Genomic DNA, 24,591 nt, shown 5'->3' on the forward strand with positions numbered 1-24,591 from the left:
GAGAGACTCACTCTTAGCTTACAAAGGACTGCTACCAAATAAGAATCTAGTTATTGTCCCAGTACTGAGACTGCGAATGTATCAAGAGGGCATAGAAAGTCTTTAGCCTGCATTATGACTAGAATAATATGTGACTTAGCCCAGGCTCAGAGCTGCGTGATTTGGGGTGAAGCAATGGACTGCTCACTGACTAGGGTCTGAGCACACTTCTTTGGAAGTTGTCAAGGCATGTTTGTGGACTAAATTCCCAAGACTGAGAACACAATGCAGTTATAGGCTATTTCTAACAACCTTCTCTTCCAATATCTCAGAGCCTGATTACAGGTACACACGAGGACATCTCTTACATACACGTGAGTGGATCAACCATTTTGCCAGTTCTTCTGCCACTCACAAAGCCTCTTATTATTTGCTTTGTCACTATATCACAACCTCCTGCACCCTGGAGACTGGGATTTGTGTTTTATACTCTACCTTAAATTAAACTTATTTGTTAAATCTCCATTAGAACGAAGTTTCCTTGAGATCAGGGACAGTGTCTCTAGTGTTTTTCTGGAGAACATCTTAGTATATAGTAATTTCTACTCTGTGGGCCTCAGAGCTATTTCAGAGTTTGTATATCTGTGTATGTACCCATTGTTTTACATGTATTTGACTCTTTTTCAAATGTATTTAGATGCTCTTGAGATGGAAAAAACACAAGTTCCTTCAAGTAACACTGACTTCATTATAATTTGAATGTTTTCTCTTACTAAGAATACAATAAAAGACATCCAACAATAAAAAATACCCTCCTACTTACATGTTGAGAGCCACTGCCTGCCAGCATCTAACTAGGTACTTTTCATTTTGAGGTATTTAGGATATTTCCCTGTCTCAAGCCTCTGGCCCCATGTTTCTTCTGTGAGGTACACAAAGAAAGCTTCTCCTTCGTAGCACTAATAACCATTTCAGTTCATTAATTATTTGAATGAATATCTGATTAATGTTCTCCTCCGCCCCTAGACTGGAAGCTCCCAATCCCTTGGACTATGTCCGTCTGTGACCACTGCTTAACAGAGTGACCCTACATAGTAACACAGGATACTGGTCAGAGGCTCTGTGGTCATAGCTGGTAGGTGTTTTTAGGAAATACTCTTTAATGTGTAGTACATATTTTTCTGCTACTTAGAAATTGGGAATTCGAAGTAACATGATTCTCTAGTCTCTGACCAAAGGATTTAGAGGAATACCTTAAAAAAATTTTAATGTTAAGCAAAATGTCTACCACCTGGTGTCAGATTAAGAATTAGCATCTTGAATAAAAACAGTTATATAGATCAATTGAATAGAAAAGAGAGCCCAGAGATAAATCCTTGCTTATCTGATAAGTTAATCTATGACAAAGGCAAGGATATACAATATGGTAAAGGCAATCTCTTCAATAAGTGATATTGGGAAAACTGTACAGATACATGCAAAAAATATGAAATTGGGCCACTTTCTTACACCATTTACAAAAATAAACTCAAAATGGATTAAAAACTTAAATATAAGAAAACATAGGCAGTAAATTCTTTGATGTTGTTAGCAGTATCTTTTTGTATGTGTCTCCTCAGGCAAGAGCAACAAAAGAAAAAAGTAAATGGGACTACACCAAACTAAAAGTTTTGCACAGAGAAGGAAACCATCAACAAAATGAAAAGACAACCTACCAAACAAGAGATGGTATTCACAAATGATACATTCAATAAAGGACTAATATCCAAAATGAAGGAACTCATGTTACTTAACATCAAAACAACAGCAGCAACCAAATAATCAAATTAAAAGTAGAAAGAGGACCTGAGTAGACATTTCTCTAAACGGGACATACAGATTGCCAACACACATATGAAAAGATGCTCCATATCACTGATCATTGGGAATTGCGAATCAAAACCACAATGACTTAGCACCTCACACCTGTCAGAATGGCTGTCATCAATAAGCCAATAAATAAGTGCCGTGGAGAATGTGGAAAAAAGAGTACCCTCACACACTGTTGGTGGGATTGCACATTAGTGCAGTCTGTATGGAGGTTCCTCAAAAACTTAAAAATAGAGCTGCTGTATGATCTAGCAATTCCACTTCTGAGCATTTATGCAAAGAAATTCAAAATACTAATTCGAAAAGATATATACACCCTTATGTTTATTACAGACTTATTAGTAATAGCCAAGATATGGAAGCAACCTAAATGTCCATCAGTAGGTTAAGGAATAAAAATGTAGTATGTGTGCACACACAGTGAAATATTATTCAGCAATAAAGGAGAATGAAATCTTGTCATTTGCAACAACATGGATGGACTTAGAAGGTATTGAGCTCAGTGAAATAGGTCAAACAGAAAGACAAATGCCATATGATTTCATTTATATGTGGAGTCTAAAAAACAACAAATGAATAAATAAAACAAACAGACCTACAGATATACAGAACATTGCCGAGAGAGAGTGGAGAGACTGGAATAAAAATAATGATCTTCCTTGGCTAGCCAAAAAAAAAACAACAACAACAACAAAAACTAATAATTAGCATCTTGGCTAATTCTCATAGTGAATGAGTCCCATTAATTTTACTTTTTGGTTGTTACACTAAATTATTATACATTTCACATGAAATTAAACACCATTCTGAATTTACTCCTGACTTGCTACTGTGAGACTGGGATTGTTGGATTTGTATTCAACATCATTGGTTTTTTCCAGATATGAAAAATAATTTGGAATTAAAGTTTAATTTTGGTAAATTTTCTACATACTGTTAACTGTAGCACTGAATTTTGTAGAGGAGAGAAATAATAACTGCTTTATGTGAAATAAAAATGGCCTTAAACATTGTTTATATTTTATGAGTTTGTATAAACCTTATTACCGATGATAGTTTTCCTAATAATTTTGGCCAAAAAGAAGGATAAAAATTCGTTTTTAAAAAGGCTTTGAGTAACTTAAATTAATTGGTTTGAATTAGATGAGAATGAACATATTCTTGAGAGTCCCGAGAATTAGAGTCAATCCAAGTTCAGAGTTAAAAATAAGAAAAAAAATGGGTTTCTCTGTTTTGTAAGGAATAAGGTTTACCTAGGGGAAAGTAGGGGTTTTTTCTTTTCATGCTGCATTTAAATCTCTTAGTTACCTGAAAACTGTTTATATGCACTATGTAGATGAAGGTATATTCATTAACAATGTATAGCATGAACCAGGTATGGCACAAGATTCTAAAGAGCCATTCATTATATCCATCCACTCCACTGATAACCTCAAGGAGCTGAAATTCTATTGCAGAAGTCAGACAGTAATTAAATATAATTAAACAAAATTAGTTGTGATCATTGCTTAACATAGAAAACCACCCTGATAATAGGGGGTAATAGCAGAACTAGATTGGTGATGAGAAGTTGAAATGAGGGCAAAAACTTTCTGAGAAGCCAAAAACAGATACCTCATTATCCCTGTACCTGAGCCACTTTCAGTTACTGATGAGTTTTCAGGCCCTTGCTTCAAGCCTGTTTACTTTAATTTAGACACAATTCTAACATGGCTGTGTAGACAAGGGATTAGATTTAGTGGGTTAGAAGGGGGCTGGATGGTAGAAGGAAGGATCAGGAGAAAAGAGAAGCTGATACAGCCAAGCCTTCCAATACTAGCAAGGTGATAGCTTAGCAGTAGGACAGGGTAGGAAGGCAAGGGTCCCAAATTGCATTTTAAGTGCTTAAAGAATATGTCAATTAGCAGTAGTAGATATAAAGAGTTTCATGTCTCATTGTAGCAGTTGATATTTGGAGTAATGGCCCTGAGTAACCAAAAAGAGGTAAACTAATGCTTTCAGCCCTTTAATAAAGCAGAGAAATGACCAATGAGCAAAAGATCCTCCACGTTTATGTGTTCCTTGAAGGCACTGGCCATATTTCATTCATATCTGCATCCTCATAATTTATCTGAATCCAGCCCAAAGCAGTGAGCTGTTTAGTAGATGTTCTCTGATTGTCTTAAAGAGGGTTACTTCTGTAGACAGATCTTCATGGAGATATTAGAATTAGATATGCCTGAAACTAGATGTTTAGGCAAACTGTAAATTCAGCATCCCTGCTCACAATTCTGTAACAGAGAAGAAATGGTTCTGCAGCTTCTGTTCTTTTATCATGTCTCTATTGACATGATCTTTTTAACTATAATAAAACCACAAGTTATTTTTTAAAAACTCCGTATACCATCCATTCACTTATTTACTAATTTGTTGGGTCTGTTTGAGCACACATTTATTGCTCTTTCTGTAGATGCAGATAGGTGATGATTTTTCCCTGTCCTCAAACAATTCTGAATCTAGAAGTTATCTCTAAATACATTAACTATGGTTATGGGTTGAATTATGTCCTCAAAAAAGATATGTTGAAGTCCTACTGCCTGAGACTTGTGAGTATGATCTTATTTGGGAATAGAGTCATTGCAAATGTTAAGATGTGGTCATTAGGGTGGGCCCTAATCCAGTATGACAGGAGTCCTTATAAAAAGGGAAATTTGGACATAGACACACAGGAGAACACCATGTGAAGACAGAAATACACAGACACAGAAGGAAAGCAGCCATGTGAAGATGGAGGCAGAGATTGGAGTATGTGCTACAAACCAAGGACTGCCTGGAGCTGCCAGGAGCTGGAAAACTCTGGGAAGGACCCTCCCCTAGTGCCTTGGAGTGAGCATGGCCCTGCCAACACCTGATTTTGGACTTACCATGATAGAGTACATTTCTGTTACCATAAACCATCTAGTTTGTGACATTTTGTTACGGCGCTCCCAGGAATGGAATATAACTATAATATTTATCTTTATGAATCGGAGTTCTAGGTGAAAATATATAATCGCTCCAGTGGGGTAACTTAAGAGAGTTTAAAGATGGCACTGTTCACAAAGTGTTGGGCAAGATTAAGAAGAACGTCCAAGGGATGGGGAAGCCTTCCAGGGTTGGCAGCAACAGGTCCAAGAGCTGAGTGAAGGGAAGGTTCCTGGAACCCAGCAGAGCCACATTTGCAGCTACAGGTATAGGAGATGGTCCTCACTGTGGCCCCAGCCATCCTGTGCCCTTGAGAGAGAGATCTGGGGAATTCATACTCTGACCTCTTTCTCTTCTTGCCCTCCTATTGCCTGCTGAGCTTCATCAGCCAAACCTGCCAAGAATTTAGCCTCTTAGGATCTAGGGTAGGTGGAAAGAGTGGAGAGTACCTCTAGAAGGGGAACTGGGGAATATCCTACGCATTCGGGTATATGCTATTCCAATGTATTTGCTCTCTATGAGAAGGAAGGAATCTAATGTCTAAGTATTGTACATCCCACTGGTTCTCATCAAATACTGTGATTGTGGGTAGAGGCTTCCTAGAATTGTTTATATTGGTGTCCAAGATTCAAGGCGGTGGAATTCATTCAAAAGGTTCTTGTTTAATACCTACTATAATGCCAGATACTAGACAGACCTGGGGATATCACTGAGCAAAACAGACTCTGTCCTTACTCTGATAGAAATGACGGTCTAGCAAGTCCCAACTGTATTAACTTCTGTAGGACTCTACTTTTCTCATAACAGTGTAATTTCAGTGTAACTTTAAATTATTTACTGGATGTTGCTCTTACCCTATAATTCCCCTGTAGACTGCAAGCTTCACAAGGGCAATGAGGGGGTCTCATGGCCGACATCTGGTCTGTTGCCTGGCTCCTGGCAGATGTTCACTGAGTGAACTGGTGATTGGACAAATGAATGGATAGATGGACGGACAGACAGATACTTTGTATTTGTCAGAAAGGGAAAACCTTTCCTCAACCCTCTTATGCTCAGTAGTTGGGGCCTGCAAATTAAATTGGCATAAAACAGAGCAAGAGAAAAAAAAAAAACATTTAATTACATACTAATGCACCCATGAGAGTTCCTAAATAAATGTGACGCAAGAAGGCTGTTAGAATTTGGATGGGGATGGCCATTGAGGCACTTTTGGGAAAACATAGACTTTTTTAGAAAGTGGGGAGAAAGAGCATTTATGGAAAATTAAATGAGTTTTTGGAAAGATAAGTGGAGTTTTGGGAGAATAGGTGGGAGAGAGGATAGTTTGATGATAGTCTATTTGGGTGTGAACTTCTCAACAGCCAGAAGAGATCAGAGTTGTTTCCCAGAAGGGGGTATATGACAATCAAGTTCTTTTGGGAGGCTCTGGTTTTAGGCAGATAAAGGATTCAGGAACTCACATGCTTTCAGCACAAAGTAATTTCTGTGCCTCAGTGGCTTATTGTAGACCCTTTCATTTTACTATTTGGAAATTTCTTAAAATTGGTGGGTGGCTTGAAATATAAAAATTGGACAAGTTATAAGGGAATTTTACTATTTGAAAGGATTATTTAAATGAATCTTTTACTAAGCAAGCATGATAAAACAAAATTTTCTAGAATTTATTTTATAACTTAATTTGGGGGAGTTTTATGTTTTTGTTGAGAGCACTCTTGTTCAATTATAGAGATCAAAATTAAATATTATCTTCTTGATTTCTTTGGTCAATGTTCTCATAAACTGATTGGTCTATTAGAATATGTACTGAAGTTAAATTAAAACTTGAGTGTGAATATGAAAAGATTTCTTATGCACTATACTCTTTTTTTTTAACATCTAAATCAGTGGTTTAAATGTTGACCAACAATTTGAAGAAATACCTTTACTAATTTTAATGTTAAAACAAAATGTCTGCCACCTAGTGTCAGATTAAGAACCAAAAAGGTGTCAGAATGAGCAGATGTGTAATAGACTTTCTTTCCCTGCTCTTAAAGCATTTCTGGTATTTAATTAGGGTTATGACCTCTGTGGGACCTCCAAAGCACCATTACTAAACAGAAATCATTGTTCCTTTGGTGACCACATAAGGAAAACATTCCTAGGAAAAATATCATGGAATCCAGGAGCAGCCATGTCATCTAATAGTCTCAGGATGGGAATATTTAAAGACAATGAAAAACACCTGACTTCCTCATTTCCCTACAGGAAGTTTTTATCATTTCTGCATAAAGATGTAGAATGTGATCCTTAGTGATTGTCACTCTGATTATTGTATCTTTTATTTGAATGAATAAGTAGAGAACTTAGTTTTTGAACTTGTCAGTAGTATAAAATGCCTCCTCAGTTTAAGAATAATTGAGGAAAATACTTGTAAAAACATTAATGAAGGAAACCAAAGATAAGAGAAGGCACTGGTCTGTTTCTCAATATACAGGTTGACTTTTTAGATTAAAAAAATTTCCTTCCTCCTACAGTTTGAGTCTCATAAGGAAGAATTGTGCCAGCAGCCCCTGATTTTTAGGTTGTGCTGGAGTTTATCAGTTGATAGAAATATGCTGAGCAATAAGAAGACATTTTGTAGCCTTGGTGTGTGAATTACTCTCACGAAAACTGCCTTGAGGGTTCACCCATGCTAGGAACTTGTAGCATGGGTGAACTAGGAAAATTCTCTGGGAGATATAAATTCTACATAAACGACACAGGCAGAAGGGATGGATGAGTTATGAGGAATTCTCAGGAGACCGGGCAAATGTATATATACTGTCTATGAAAGAGGAGGTCTCTAGTGTTTGTCAGGGACAGTTCTTCATTTGTGTGAGACTTAAGGTGACAGTTTGACGGGGATTAGGAGGTTTCCCAGGAAAACCAGGACAGTCCTTTGCCCTTGCTAGATTGCCATGCTCACTGCAGGACATTTAGCATCCCTAGTCCTCATCCACCAGTGGTGTCCCCAAGGTGCTGCGAGAACCCAAACACTCATATACATTTCCAAATGCCCCCTAGAGGTAGGAACTGTCCCTGGTGAGTCTAGCCCAGGGTGTTGGGGCACCCTTGTCCTGTTGGCAAAACAACTGCTAAAGTAAGGTAGATGTAGGACGCAATATTCAGTCTTCAAACTAACACCCAAATGCCACTGATGTCTTTGGCACCAAAAAAGGAGAAATAGGAAGAGGTGGCAATGCTAATCAAAAATCCAATGTGTGGCAAAAATAAAGAAGTGGATTCTGCATATAAACTTTCAGTTAAGTTCTTATTCATTTGTGGCTCTTATTCACAAGTAACTACTGGTTCTCACAGTATTTTCAAATTAATTTGTGTAGTCATACAAGATGTCCCACATTTCGATAATCTGGATGAATTGGAGGTAATCAACCTCCATCCCACTCCCCATCCTGTCTCCTCTGAATCAGAGAATCAGTTCCCAATGAAAGTGCACCCTTCAGAAAGGATGAAACAGAAGAAAGATGAATGGCCTCTGACATAGGAAGATATAGGATAATATCAGTAAGTGTAAGGGCAGAATATGTTTTTAAAAATCTTTGACTAATTACAAGGCTGGTGTATAGAACTTAAGTGTGTGTTCTTGTTATCTGTAAGGAATATAGATACTAAGCACAATTTTATTGATTCAAAAAGCCCCGCCTGGTTCTCTTATTTAAGGAGATTTAAAGAGATTATATTGGATAACCTTGGATTAAAACATGTTTTCTTTACATTCCAAAATTGTTGAATGTATTCTTTATTTAACCTTATTGATCTTCATCTTCTCCCTTTAAACATAAGCTTGTTCACAGAAATATAGCCAGAAGTCATGTTGTCATGACAACAGTTACACACAGGAAGGAAGGACTCTTTCAAATGGCTAGTGACTGGGTTTTTAATTACTGATTTATAGTGATAGCAAAATTAAGTAGGAAAGTAAAATTTGTAATTATATGTTATTTTGGCTCTGTATTTTCACTTCTATTACTGAGATGTAACTTTTGAATATGTGTTATGAGATAATTTTTACACTAATACACACAATTCCATCTCATCTATTTTCTATCTTGTCAATGATATTCTCAAAACATACGGATTTTCGTGCTTAAACCCTTTGGTAGCATTTTGTTGCTATATAATGAATACCAAACTCATGAATGTGGTCGTGAAGCCCTGTGATAAGTGGCTTCCACTTCACTTTCAACTTTCTCTCAACAGCATCAGATGTGAATCCCACCCATGCACAATCCTTCAAACCAGTCTTTGGGAGCTGAGGGAGATGGGTGTCTCACAATGGAAACTATAATATTAAGTAGAAATTTGACCTAAATAATTTACTTCTAAAGGAAGATGAAAGTACAGGAAGGAACAGGTTAATTTGTAAAATGAATGATTAAGAAAAGTTTCATGGAAGAAATAACCCTTAACAAATGAACAAGTTTTGGTTTGGGGGCAATAGAGAAGAGATTCCAGTCGAGGGAAACAACATAAGCGATGGCACAGGGACGCAGAAATGTACAGTATGTTGTGAGACCAGTGAGTATCCATTTGGCCTGGATCGGAATGGGCACAAGGGAGTGAGATGGCAGAGGAAATGGAAGCCATTGAAGAGGGCATCGCATGCACTGCCATTCTAAGGGAAGTCTGTTTTATACAGAAAGGGGGGTAAGAAATGATTGAAATGGGTGTTTTCTGGGAATTACTAGCTGTAGTATGACTAAAGGAAGCAGTGTTGTCACAAAAACTGATTATGAACCTTTTTCAAATCTAAATGAGGTTTGAGAGCGTGGACCGATGCATCACTACGGAGGTTTGAAAGCAGGGCATGAATATGAGAGCTCTGTACTCTTCTGGGTCCAGTTCCTGAAAGAGCTCATTTTGTATATTGACTAACGTGTATTTACAAGTGTTCTGGTGTGGGACTGCATGCCTTTAATCCCAGCTCTGCTGTTACTAGGTCCGAGACCATTAGTCTGCTACTGTCTCTATGCGTCATCTATAAAATGGGGATAACACCAACCTTAAAAGATTCTCATAAAGAGAAAACTAATCAATATATGTAAAGTGCTTAGAACAGTCCCTGGCACATGGTAAACTCCTGAGTAAACATTAATGTGGATGCTGATGTTGCTGAAATGTGAAACATTGCTGAGTATTTGGCACCTTTTTTATAGTTTTTAAGAAGTCTCACAAGAGTAAGTTATCTGATTCTGTTCATCACCAAACATCTCAATTTGCCCCTCTATAAACATTTACTTCTAGTTAACTTGATGGATAGTTTTTGACTTTCTGTCATGTGCTGAGCACTGCACTCAGTGCTAGGGATACAAAGATGAAAATGCAAGGGTCTTGTTATAAAGGAACATGCATACCTTTAATAAGTGGCAGTTGGTCCATACAAAAGAGTGCAGGAAAAATAGTCCCTATGTGACACAGAAAGAGAACAGGTAGGGCTGGGAATTATCGAATAGTACATAATCTCTAAATTGTTAATACCGAGGTCATTTTGATTGTAAAAGCACCTCCCTGGTTGCTAACATCATATATTCGTGCACCTCTATTGATAAATTATATCGAGTTTTTCCAACTGAATCTTATTATTTTAAATCATAGCTTCAGAATGAGTCATAGTAGAAATTTTTTTTAGTCTAGTTTTAAGAACTGGACTTGAATTTCTGAAGAGCGCCATTAATCCTAAAGAAGTTTTAAAATGAGAGCAACAGAAGATGTTGAATACTTCAAAATCGTTGGTAATTCCTGACCTAGAATTTTAATATTTAATCTTGAACTTCTTTTATCTCCTTTCAGTCAAAAGGCCACATTATATTTTTCAGGACCTTCCAATGTGAGACTGCCAAGAAATTTTTACAGAAAAGATCCCTGTTGAACTCTGGTTCACTGGAAGCCTCTAGAACAGTGCTGTCCATCAGAAATACAATGTGAGCCCCATATGTAATATTAAATAGTCTAGTAGCCACATTAAAATAAGTTTTAAAAAACAGGTAAAATTAATTTTGATCATATATTTTATGTAACATAATAATTGAAATATCATTTTGACATAATCCATATAAAATTATTAATAAAACATTTTATATTTTTATTGCACATTTCCAAATCCAGCATGTGTGTTACACAGACAGCACACTCATATTCAGACCAGCCACACTTCATGTACTTAGTACCCCATGAGACTAATGGCCGTGCCATATTGGACAGCACAGTTATAGAATTTAGGGCTTTTCAGAGCCCTGGGCCACTTTAGTAATCTAAACAATGGCTGTTATCTTTGATGATTTTTTTATTAGTGTTTTTATTTTAAGAAAGATACGTAAATGTGAGAAAGTGAGTTTGTTTTGGACCTTAGTTACAGAAAGTGGAGTTAATCATATGCCACATTTCATGATATATTTTCATCATTGGTCCTTATAAAACACCTCTCTTCTTTTATGTGCTTACTTATTTACTTTTTATTCATTTACTTCACTCGTTTTCCATGGGCAACCATTCTAGTATATCCGAAGTATAACATTTTGTTCAAAGGTGTACTTGCGATGTGCACCTTGTGTGTGTGTGCTCTTAATTTATTTAAAGGGTGTTTTTCCCCATGTGCTGTGTTTTTTGTATGTATCCATGAGGCTGTGTGTACATCTGATGTATTGTTTCTGACTGCTATATGGTGCTCCATAGCATGAATCCAATACGTTTTACCTTTTCCTTCGTAGAATGCTGGGCTCCCAGAGGGCCTTCATTTCCCCCACACCTCAAATAATCCCTCAGGGAACACTCTTGCACCTCTCCACTAATGGAAGTTTGTGAGAAGGCATGTGGAATATATACAGGATTGCCAAGTCATAGGGTATATATCATTTTCCTGTTTTTTTTTTTAAATCTATCTTATTTTTATTGATGGATAATGCACTTTTATATAATTTTGTTCAGTGAAAAATAAAGTTGTTGTTTGGTGAATCTGATCCTTTTGATTGGTAAGGCAAATCAATTTACAGATTTTTTTAGGAGTAGCTAACCGAGTCTGTTCTCATGGATATGTTTCTCAAATAGACTGAGTGTCCATGAAAGAAGTCAAGCTTTTCCAGGGTGGCCAGTTGGAATCTGGGCCAAGTGCAAGTATAGCCTTTATTTGAAATAAGAAAACTTGTAATTTTTACTCTATCAGCAGAGCATAATATATTTTTTAAATGATTTAGTCATTGAAGCAGAAAGTAAAAAAAGTTATCTACCTTAAAGAAAGAAACTCATAGGAAATTTACACTGAAAATGCACTCTTACTTTTAAAAGTAATTTATACCGTTTGTTACTCCCAAGTGAGTAAAAAAAAAAAAAAAAAATCACAGTATTTTCTTTCACTCAACTTCTTTCCGCTCCTCGCTCCACAGGATAATATTTTCTAAAGGGAGGGGTAAATGCCCTCAGTTCATTCATCAAAGCATATCTGTGACACAGGAAGACACACAGTTTGTTCTCCAAAGAAGGAAGCACGAACAACTGTCTAGAGCAAAGTTTTCCGCGTAGTCATACACTTGACCCCACCGATGCCTGACTGTTTTGTCTGCAACAGGAAGACTTTGACACAGCATCTGAATCATTTGCTCCCAAAGAATGTTCTTCTGTGCCCACTTCAGAAATCTAAGGATCTTCTGTGTGTGCTGAGCAGAGTCTTTCCTCAAAGGCCTCGAGGTTAGAGTAATTTCTTTCAGAGAGAAAGGAAAGGGAAGAGCTGAGGAGGAGAATGCTTAGAACATACCAGAATTCAAGAACAGATAAACCTTCATTTACAAATGGTCTCTAAACACCAAGAGATCTAGAAAGAAAGAAATGGAGCTAACCAAGAACAAAAATTTTGTGTGAATCAGAGTTTTCACATGTGAGAGGCTTAAATTTTGCTATGGAAGGGGAAGAAAAAAACAACTATTTCTGTAGCATAATAAAGTTGGACTCTTTCCCAGACACCCTGCAGATAAGAAATCTTTAATGCTTCAAGAACATTTTTCTGGTAGAATAATTACAGCATATTGGCTGGAATTCAAGGCCTAGAGGGTTAACCAGTAAAACTAGCAAACAGTAATTCTAGTTCCTTTTTGGATGCGATAGCAAAGTAGAACTCAACTGAGACCCAGCAGGCAGGCTGCTTAGTGGTACATGCCCCCACTCTCATTTTCCCTTCTTTTTTTCTCTTTCCTCCTTTCCCTTCATTGTTCTCTTTTTGCCTATAGCTCTCATATAGGTATTATCTAGGCAGTCTGTATAGTGTCAGAGAATGAGATATGAAAAAGGGAGCCACTCCCAACTATAATCACTTACATTCAGAAAACTTACATTGCACACTTGCTGTGTATGAGACATGATTGTGGTACCTTGGTTGAGTATATAAAAAGAGGAACAAGCCTGGCTTTGGTTTAAGGAACTTATATCTGTTTAATTTGTGATTAATAGCATCTCTATGACATTTTTTTTCCTGAACTTTTCGCTATTGGGGATTCACGATGTAAACACCAAATAGTTCCATATCCTAATCTTTACAGAAAAGAAGTCCTAAGCTTTGAGCACTAATTTATTGTTAGAGATTTTTGAGAATAATTATTTTGTTTACTTGTCCTTTTCTGAAATTTTGACTCAATTATCTAGTATTGTCTTATGCTGGATTCTATTTTGAGAAGCATTGAAAAAAAAAAAAAAGACACTTTCTACATATGCATTCCTGGCAGATGGGATCCACAAATACCCCTGACTCTTTTATTGGTGGGAAGGAAAAACAAAAACAAAAATCAAAAAACAAAAAACCAAGCTGTTGCACAGGTGTGCAGCAGCTAATTGTTTTTGCCATTTTGTTTTCCCCTGGAGAATCTTTACTTTTTTTCTCCTGACCCAGAATTGGAGATGGTGGGAGAGGAAGATGGTATAGATCAAAGAACTAAAACCTTGAATCAAATGAATGGCTGGATGTTGCTTGTGGTTGGTTGAATCCTGGTAGGTATATCTTGAAGTTTGTGAAAATTAAGCCCAACACTGTATCTGCATTTGTTGTTTTTGACAAGAGTTGGAGATGAGGTTATGATGCTTAGATTGGTGAGAGGTGGAAAATGAAAGAATGATAACCAACGAAGTTACATGTTCTGACAATATGCCATTTTAGAAAGAGTGTTAGAGAATTTGGGAGTCAAGAGTCTGGGTTTCTTAACTCTAATTTAAATGTCTGTCGTTTAAGATTGAATGTAGAGTTGCAAAACTAATTCATTAGAAGCTGTTTCTTTCCTAGGTTCTAGATCTGGAATTCAGTTTCTGACCATAAGATAAATGAATGAGGATCAATTCCAGCTGCTCATAATATAAGACTTTAAAATAACAGTGGCTTATTACAATAGAAATTGAATTTCCTTTCACATAGAAGCCTGGTAGTCCACCGTAATGGTGTCTCTGTTCCACAAAGACCCCAGGAACTCAAATTCCTTGACCATCCTGCTCCATCCTGCCTAGTAGTCTGTGTCCTCATGATCTAAGGTGGCAGGTCTGTTCCAGACAGATAAATAAATGAATGAATGAATGAATGAATGAATGAATGAATAAATAAAGTGCCTGCCAGCTGCTTTATAAGAAAGTCTTTGAGAAGCTGCTATATAGTTCTTGTACTTACACCCCAGTGGTTAGAATATTACCTACATGGCTATACCTAGCTGCAAGGGAGGCTGGTAAATGTATTGTGTATTCTGGGTGGCCATGTGTCCAATCTAAAGTTTTATTGTTTTTGAAGAAGACATCAGATATTGATGAATACCTTATGATGTCTACTACAGGTACCTTATTTATGAAACCCAAACACTAGGCTTCTCATAGACAAAAGGAAAAGTACAGAATGATTTGCCTAGTTAACTTTATGTTTAAAATTATTTATAATTAATTACCTGTTGTGCAACATAATGATAATTTAGAACAAAATTTACAAAGTAAAACCATCAGATGCAATGTGAAACCTTCATTATCAGTTACTGCCTTTGTACCTCCAGTGCTATTTCCCACATGCTAAGTTCCTCTTAGATTTGGTGCTTAGAAAAAGTTTCTTTTTTGATAAATTTATTTTATTAGATAATTAAAATTTTATAAATTTTTGGACACAAAAAATTAAATTTCTTCTCAATTCCATGGCTATATTCTTCATATTATTTTATTGGTTATAAAATATCTTTTACATAAGCTGCTTCGAATTTTTTTTTAATTAGGTGGAGAACATATCAGAGGAGTAATATAAAACAGCTCTTATCCTGATCCTTTTAAATGTGTTTTTAAAAGTAAATCTTAGAAAAAAACATTTTTCTCTACATTGCTCTACCCATCCATAGTCTAAAATCCTATTTTACATTAGATATTAAAGTTTGTCCACTAACTACTCTGGCAGACTGAACAATTTACTTTAGTCTATTGATTTTTTTAAAGACACTTGACTTTTAAAAGTACACAACAAATAGAATGATTCCCAAACAAAAATACACTGAGATTTCCCTCCAGTCAATCATAAACAGTTTCTAAACCTCGATCAAGTTTTTTAATATTGCTGAAATCTGTTTCTTCACCTGTAAAATGAGGATATTATTTTCTCTACTTGTGTCAAAAGATTTTGTGAGATCAAATGAGATTGGATTAGTTACAGTATTTTGAAAGTCTAGCAGTACAAACTCTTGTTCTTATATTAGAAACAAAATATATGCATTTTAATCTATGGGAGTATAGTTCTATATGCTCCCACATGTAAATTTTTATTTTAGAAAAGATGGCATCCACTTCACCTTGCTCTTTTAACGTGCTGATGAAAAGCCTAATTGTAGTTTGTCACTGAACACTGTATCTGTTTCCTGGATTCTCAGTAATCATATTCTGTTCTATACTTAATTCAGCTGGGAGTCAAGTCCTAGCATGCCACCATTTAGAATAATAATGACCTTGAAATTGGTCAAGGCAACTCCTGGAATAGTTTCCACCTTGTTATCATTGCTATTGTGTACCAGCCTAAGGAGGAGCATAGCTCTAAGAGAAAAGTATATTGAAGACACTGCCAAAATAACGGGAAAGAAAATCGGCTCTATTTACTATACTTTCAAACCTGTCTACTTTGAAAGAGCATGGTGCCAGTAGTGATTCTGTCTATCTAATTGTATGGAAGCCAAAGAAAGATTTATGCTCATGGTGGTATTTTGTTTTCTCTAACTGCTCACTGTGAAAGGATAATCAAATGAGGAAGTTGTGTGGTTGGGTTGACCGAGGATATGGCAACTGAACACATCCTCTGAATGATGTTGTGCAGTTACCCTTTACTTGATTTCCATGTAATTATAGATCTTCCTGGAACACTGTCTTAGGATTAGGCATTAAATACCCATACTTGAAAGCAAAGAATATTAGGCTCGATTTTTTTTATCTTTCTGCCAAACCTGGTTAATCCCATCTGGTGTTAAACAAGATATATTGCTGCCATTCACTAGGTGAGTGGTATAATCAGACAACTGGAAGAAAAAGGAATAAACCTGCTTAGCAATTTTACATAAATATGTTGTGATTTTTACTTTTTAAAATTATTTGATAATTGCTGATTTTAAGAATATGCCCGACAGTACCCATTTTCCATTTATTAATACTATTAGACTTTTTGACTCAGACATTTGTTGGTTTCACCACAGGTTTTTGCCAACACTTCTTAGAATACCAAAATTGAAGTTACTAAAATGGTGTATAGCTTTCTTAAAGTAAAATATGTATCTCTACTCAAGTTTTAAGTTTTTATTTTTTACTTTTTTAAGCGGGGGGGCCTTAAGCCTATGGCTGCTCAAAAGTGGTTGTAAATTGTACTACTTTTTACTTTATGCACATTCTAAAAGGAAATTGTGTTCTTAAGCTATATTTCATATCATCTTAAGATTTTAGTATTTTTTTCATAACTTGTAAGGAAACATTTGTTTTATTGTGTATTTAGGTGTTTAGATGAGACCTGATGATATTTAAAATATTCTGTAGCCAGATGGTATGATTAATCTCAATTATATGTATGTATTGTTATGCATGTATAGATGGATATTTACAAATACCGATTTTTCCTTCTGAATAATTTTTAGCTGCTTACATCTCATGCTGTTTAGTTTTAAATTTGTCTCTGCAGAGTCCCATTGACTCTTGTATTATGTTTCGATTTTAGTTAACAGTGTTTGAACAGAGAGACAGTTTCCCTTTTATCTTCCACCAACATCAGATCTGCTGTTTTCATACTTTCATGAGGACATGAGGTAGAGCAGAAGCAGTTGCAAAAGAAAGATGTCTTATATAGTACAGCATTCTTAACAAACTATTTTGTTTGGATTTCATTGCTCCTTCTTTAGTGGCTCAACTCCATGACACAAAACAGCCACGTGCTGGTTAAAGAGGTAGCACACACTCAAACCAGTGTGTTCTCACGGGCTGCATTGTTTCTGCATGGCCATGGGAGTGGCCAGAGTTACCATCTAGTTTTCTTGATCTAAGTAAAAACTACTTTTTTAGTTAAAACACATTTACTAGTTGCAAACTCTGAGAAATCTTAGTTTTTTAAAATGAAATGTACTGTGGTTGATGCCATTTCAGAAATGTTTTACATTACAGAATATTATTCCCCAAAGCCACATTCGAATGAAGCAGTTAAAAGGTAATTAATAATAACAGTTTATTGAGTGATTACTATGTGCCCAACTTTGTGCTGGGCACTTTGTTCCCAATCAACCCTATGAGGTAGTTGCTGTCAACAGCTCTGTCATACATGGAGCAGGCAGGCCATTACAAATGAAGCTGTTTATCTGAGGTCACACAGCTAGCCAGCACTGGAGCTGAGATTCAAGGCTGTCAGCTGACTCCAGAGCTCCTGGCTATGATAGTAACATGGTCCTAGAGCAAATTTAGTAACATGGGCCCAGCAAAGACTATGTCTCCAGTGAGTTTAAATTAAGAAATTCTTTGCGGATCTTATGCCAGAATACTTGATAAAAAGATACAAAGTATGTAGTGTTTCAAGGCCCAAATTTAAGGCCCATTGAAAGAGTTCTTGGAATATTTACTCAAGAATCTTTAACAGAAAAATCCTCAACTAAAATAGGGGCATTCCCAACTCTTTTTTTGTTTTGTTTTGTTTTGTTTTGTTTTTTAAAGAAAATTATGGAGAAAAGTGTTAGGAAATTAACTGTTAAGAGTCTTTTCACAACTGTTAAAAGAATGCTACCCCAGGAAATCTCAGTTGAATACACGGGTAGTTTTTCCAAAGCTATGACAGACATTTTAGGGTCTTAATTATGCCCTGAAAATATCAAGAACTAGAAAAGGCACTGAAACTTTTTGGTGAGCCTTGCTCCCCTCTGGCAGGCTGGTGGGCCAGGATTCTGAGAGCTCATAGATCTTAAGCACTTTGGGGCTCATTCCCTTCCTTCCATAGTCATTGTTTCGCCAATTCCTTTGGCTGAGGACAGTTTTGCACCAATTTTGAGCAGCCTCTGCGTGCTGTTTAGACCCCTCAGCAAACCTATAATTAGTGATCTAGACCTAGAGTGCTCTGGCTCTGTGCTGTTGTCCTCAAAAGGTGATAATGAAGGTGGAGGAAATGAAGTCTTGCTTGCTGTTTTATGACATTGAATTCTGAATCCAGTAAAAATAAATAATGAGCGAGGAGAGGGAGAGGCAAAGGAAACAGACCCCTGAGTACTCAGGAAAAAAAGTTTGAAAACTAAATTCAAATCATTTGCATTAAAGCATTTGACTCCCTCAGGAATAACATCACCCAAAAGAGTAGTTGACAGCAGCTGTAACTAACACTTTGAAAGACAGATTTTTCTTCTCCAGGAGTGGGAGCATTGTGCAAATTACTCTTCTGATTTTGAAACCTTGTCTTAGACCTTATCCCTCACTCAGGTGACCTTACTGCAATGAAACGACAGGTTCTTTTCGTCAGTTGGCCTTTGCACTGGTTATTCCCTCTATTGGGAATGCTGTTCTCTTCACTCTTCCAAGGCTGGTCCCTTGTAGTTTAGGGCAACATTGTTCCTCAGGACCTTTCCACACCAGCCTGTTGAAGTAGGCTACCCCAGGGGTCTCAGACCCCTGAGCCACGGACCTGTACTGATCTGCATAGCAGGAGGTGAGCAGTGGGCTAGCGAAGCTTCATCTATCTGTATTTGCAACCACTCCCCAGCGCTAGCGTCACCACCTCTGCTCCATGTCAGATCATCAGGCTTTAGATAGGTTCTCATAGGAGCACCAGTCTCTGGTGCCAAAAAGGTTGGCAACAGCTGAGCTACCTCATCCCCAGATACAACTGATCACATTACCCATTTTGCCGGTTTTACTCACTACTATGTTCACGGCTTCTAGAATAGTGCTTGACATTAATAGGAGGCCCTCAATACAGAAGAATGAATGATTACTTTTTCTGTCTGAAACCAACAGCATGAAATCAGCACTACCTGGAAACTGTTAGAAATGCATATTCTCTGCTCCACCCCTACTGAGTCAGAAACTCTGAGGGTGGCACCCAGCAGTCGATGTTCTAGCAGGGTCTCCAGGTGACTCTGATACTTGAGAACTGCTGCTCCAGGTTACTGATGCAAGGCCCAGGTCTATCCGATGACCTCTGTATCTTCAGCCCTGAAACAATGCCTGGCACAGAGTAGGCAGGAAATATTTGTCAAATGAATCAATCTGTCTCTTCTTTCCTCCCCACCCTCTCACCCATGCCTCGCACACCAAAGGCACTGGGTACACAAATGTTGAGGAAGGGAGTGAGTGCCATTCTATGGTCCTGAGGGAAAGCTTTGTGCTCGGCACTGCAGATCTTGCCAAATTTAGAATCCCAGTTCACCCATTCCTTGTTCCTGTGGCCTCTGGGTCAGGAGAGAAAATTTCCAGCTGCTGCTGGTAGATTCTAATTTGTTTTCATCTGACCCATGGGTTCTTGAAAGTGAGCCCAGGGGAGAGGATGATTAGAGGCAGTCTTGCCTCACACACAGGCCCCGCCAGGGAGGGAAGCAGGAGCTGGTCTCTGCGAAAATGCTGGGGTGGAGCCAGACCAGTGGCACAGACACCAACACTGGAGGTGGCTGGAAGGGGTGGGTCCTTACTGCTCACAGATAGGCTCCTTGTGCCCATGCCAAGTATTGCTTTTGGCCCAAGAGGCTCTCAGCACAAGTGGGACTTTCTGGGCCTTGCTATTTTTACACTCTGACTTCCAGGCCCTGCATCCTGTTCTCTCAGAAAAGAACAAAAGCATGAGCAACAAATGGCCACAGAGCAACGAATGGCCACAGAGCAACTTTGAAAAGGCACCTATGGTTGTCAACTCTTATACTGAACCACTCACTCCCTGTCAGCCTATGACTTAGCCTTCAAGCTGTGATTTTTGCCTAAAACAAAATCACAGCAGAAACAACCTCCTGAAAAGACAGGACATAGTTTATACACGTTTGTTTCAAGTTGTTTCTGCAAAATTTAGGTAACTTGAAATTATTTAATCATACTTAATTTCTGGTAGGGGGATGGGGAAATTTCCATCATAATTTGAGACAAGTGGCAATTTTGCCTCTGGCAGATTTAAATGAGAAAGTGAAGCTGGGATCCCAAATGCCTCATGAATGCACATCTGTGCCCATAGTCTTAATCAACCTCTTTGTTTCGTTTCGTTTTTTCTTGTAGCAGCTGTAACAGCCTTAGGGTCGGCTGCCCCACATGATGCAGTGGCATTTGCACAGAGCAAGACCCACGTGCTTTCTCAATTGAATTGCCGTAAAGCAGTTAGGCCTCTTCCGAATGGCCGCATAGAAAAGGGCCTAATCCTTAGAATAAAGTCATCCCCAGGTTTAGAGTTCAAGCTTCTTGATTTTCTACTTGACTGCATTGATTTCCTCAATGATGCCCTCATCTCTATGAATTTCTTATTCTAATCCTCTTTTCTCTCCTATCTTCTAGCTGTTTAATCCATTTCATAATTCAACTCAAAAAAGGCCAAGAATGGAGTTTTTAAGAGCAAATTGTTATTTAGTAAACTTATAAAATATATGCCAGGGATGGCTGAAATTGTCCAGTAGGTTTATTTACTCCACCCTACAGTGTTCAAAAAATTATTTTTGAATTTGAATGCCTTTGGACCTTGCACATGCTTGCCAGTTTGCCACAGTCCCCACCATTCTCTGTTGTATTTCATACCCACTTTGTATATTTTTATCATTGGCCTGGTTATAGAATCAGTCCGGTCCTTTCTAGAACTCTAATAAGGCTTTTCCAGTCTGCCGCCTTGAGAATCTTATGCGTGCAATTTAGAATTCTGGAGTATTAACAAAAGACATTGCTACTTTACCTTTATTTACAATCAAATGGAAGGAGTTGTTATAGCAAATGAAAGATATAAATACAGTATTCATTTATAAAAAGCAGTGAAAGAAAATGAGTTGTACTCACTGCTAGGAATGTTATATGATCCCAGCAAGTAAATCTTACTGATTTACAATGGGATTCAGTAGATTTTGTGTGTAACTGTACAGATTTCACTTAGGTAGTTAATTCTGACTAAGGGAGCAAATTAAGCCTGAAACATCGCTGGAGCCAAAAGTGGCAAAACTGAAGTTATTCTACTTCGGGGACGTCATGAGAAGGCAACGTTCTTTGGAAAAGACAATGATGCTGGGGAAAATAGAAGGCAGCAGGAAAAATGCAAGACCAAATATGAGATGGATTGACTCTATTAAGGAAGCCATAGATAGGCATGAGTCTACAGGAGCTATGAGTGCTGCTGAGGACAGGACATTGTGGGCATCACTCATTTACAAGGTCACCAGGATCGGAGCCAACTCAATAGTCATAACAACATTGGAGCTTTAGCTTGTTCATAAGGTTCTTGAAGCTGTTGGATGTCTTGATAGTGGGGAATTTACATGCATATTCTCAAGCGTCAAACTCCTTTTCTAGGTCTTTCCTTGTTTCTTTCCATGTCTTTTTTTTTTTTAAATACCATATTTCATATCTTTAGGATGGTGGTAGTTCTCATTTGGGCTATGGACACATCTACCTGTCGAATTCTGATGATTAGTACTGAAACTGGGAGATTCTAAATTGTTTCCTCTTTTTAAAAAAACCCTCTCTTTTTCCCCATATCTCAGCAGATATATGGAGTGATCACTCGTTTCAGACTGATCCAGATTTGCCTCCTGGCTGGAAAAGAATCAATGACATTGCTGGGACCTATTATTGGCACATACCAACAGGAACGACTCAGTGGGAACGCCCTGTCTCCATCCCAGCAGATCTTCGGAGCTCTAGGAAAGGGTCACTTAATTCTTTAACATCATCTCCCACCCCAGAGAACGAGGTAAAGTGGCGTGTCTTTTTAATGACTTAGAGTGGATGTATCTTGTGATTTCTCTTTAGACTCAGTGCTTCTGCCCAAACAGGTCATCAAGGTAAGCTTTTTGATTATCATGCATGTTGCATTTGAAATCTCAGTAATGCTTCCTCTTAGTAAATATTGTTAATACCATCTTTCAGGGATGTTTTCATTTTTTAATGGCTTTCATCTCTTGAAGCATCATTCCAGGTACAGAAAGTAAGAGGGGCTGATTAATGAGAAGTGGTTAAGCTTCCACAGGGCTCACAGAGGCAATGTTTTACTCTGTGGGTGCCATTGCATGGTGCTGACTCCATAGAATATTTACACACAGAAGAATGTCTCTTGACCAGACATCTTATAATTATTGCATACCTTATTATTCTTGGCTTTATTTGATTGCATGGAAAGGATGTCTGTAAGAATAACACTTGACATCCCTTAAGTGCTCAATTTCTATTTTTTTTAAAGGATGTGTTTATTTAGCCAAAGTGGCATTATTTTAGAAATAATGAGCAGCATAAATTTTTGCTATCCTTGAGGAAGAATCTGAATGTTTAAACAAAGAACTGAGGCATTAAAAACATTCCATTGTGATATTTATTAATTTAATATTCCTGTAGTGAACCTTTTTGAATCCTGATAACAAAATATTCAAGAGAATTACATTTAGAAAAGGTCAAAATTAAATAATGGCCCTTTTTGAGAAAAGTGGTTCGATTGCTAACACCAAAACATTTCTACCATTTTCTGATCACAACCTTTTTTTCTTTAAACAACCCATTTTCTTTTACTTTGGGGTCATGGATGGCATTTGAACTGCAACTCTTACCTATATTTGCAACTTTTACCACCTTTCCTGTAGGAAACAAGGTAAATACAGCTTGTTCCCTACATGTTTGATTATTTACTTGCTGTTCTCTGGGAGTCAGTAAAAACTACCTTCCAACTACATCCTGCATTACTGGACTTCAGCATCTCACTTACCCTACCCGGACCTCAAATTCTCTATCTTTAGAGTGATGAGTTGGGATAAGCTGTACCTTCATCGGTAGACACGGGCTTCGGTTTGTTGGTATTCTGCCCTGATAATCAGGCACATGTTTTGGTTCCACTGAACCACATAAGATTTTGTTGCTTATCATTAGGCAATTTTGATAACTTTTTACTGAAGCATCATATTCCTATTCCTTGAGCAAATTCTCCTCAGTCATTTATTCCTCTCATATTAGGTGCACTGGGGAATAAAGATGAACCAGCACAGCCCTGGTGCTCAAGGAGCTTAGCATGGAGTGGAGTCCTCTTCCCTCTTCCTAGCCCTGCCCAGTTGTATCTCGGCATTTCTCCCCAGCCACAGAGTGGGCTCCCAGAAGCCAACCATCCAGGATGCAGCCTCTGCTCTCACTAAGGCACAGACATCCTCTCTCTTCCTTAGGTATATATCTTTGCTCTTGGCATCTCTGTTAGAATCACTTTTTCCATTCCAGGGCTTCATTCCCTTGTTGCAACCTTTTAGCTATCTTCACCAATGGGAAGTGACTTATGATCAGAGAATGCCAGGGTGAGAAGGGATCATTTGATACCAGTTTCCAGACATTATAGACAGGGAAATTGAGTCACAGAAAGGTCAATGACCAGCAGCAACACTGGGTCGAGAACTCAGAGTTCCTGAATCTTCCTAAATTCTAGGTCAGAGTTCATGTTACTTGACTTCCCTGGCTTTGGAATTTCAGCCTACTCTGCTTTCTCATTGTCCCAGAAATGAGGAGATTAAAGTAATTTTGAGATACTGTTTCTGTTCAGTGAATCTCTTGTCCTCTGGATGTGGAAGAAATTAAATCCTTTTTAAAACCTGCCTCCTGGTGCCAGGATGTAGGTGTGGTGGTGTCCAAAGAAGGCATCCTGAGGTTTATGTGGCTCAGATTTTTATTTCTTTGATTAACATGCAGCACAAGTGGGCAGTTGGCTCTCGGGAAAATTGTCAGGTAGCAGAATCTACCTGTAATGCCTGAGCTTCCTTCTAATGCCCACTTTTTCCTATCCTTCTCCCTCCCCATCCACTGCTCAGGGTCCTTTCTCGTGGCTCTTACGCCCCACTTTCTCTCCTAGAGGTCAATGTTTCCCTCACGTACCCTCAGCGCTCAGCCTCTAGGCTGCTATCCATGACTTGTGGCTTTCAGAGTATTTTTGTAAATGTCATTTCCTTGGTTCCTTCAAGACTCTTAATGTGGCAGAGGAGACAGTTATGTTCTGTATTTAAGAAAAGAGGTCACCGAGGTTTATGGAGTTGAGTAATCATGCAGCTGGCATTGGGGTGAACATACATCTAGTTCTCTGACTCCAGATCCTGTGGTCTGCCCAGTACCATGTGAACTTCCACCTTGCTT

The 24,591-nt window shown here is 37.9% G+C and overlaps 1 protein-coding gene across 24 annotated transcripts in view; it reads left to right on the plus strand.

Annotated features, from left to right (window-relative positions):
• Positions 1 to 24,591, plus strand: part of APBB2 (amyloid beta precursor protein binding family B member 2) — a 328,869-nt gene that overhangs the window by 205,309 nt on the left and 98,969 nt on the right. For 17 of the 24 annotated variants that reach the window (XM_036227996.1, XM_036227993.1, XM_036227997.1 and 14 more), the window contains one exon: positions 21,981 to 22,189. In XM_036227996.1, the coding sequence (XP_036083889.1) occupies positions 21,981 to 22,189 (209 nt within the window). The remainder of the gene's footprint in view (positions 1 to 21,980; positions 22,190 to 24,591) is intronic. The other 7 variants (XM_036228008.1, XM_036227999.1, XM_036228007.1 and 4 more) reach the window with 1 other exon arrangement.

The sequence above is a fragment of the Rousettus aegyptiacus genome, unplaced genomic scaffold (assembly GCF_014176215.1).
Source record: "Rousettus aegyptiacus isolate mRouAeg1 unplaced genomic scaffold, mRouAeg1.p scaffold_m13_p_10, whole genome shotgun sequence".
NCBI classification, from domain to species: domain Eukaryota; kingdom Metazoa; phylum Chordata; class Mammalia; order Chiroptera; family Pteropodidae; genus Rousettus; species Rousettus aegyptiacus.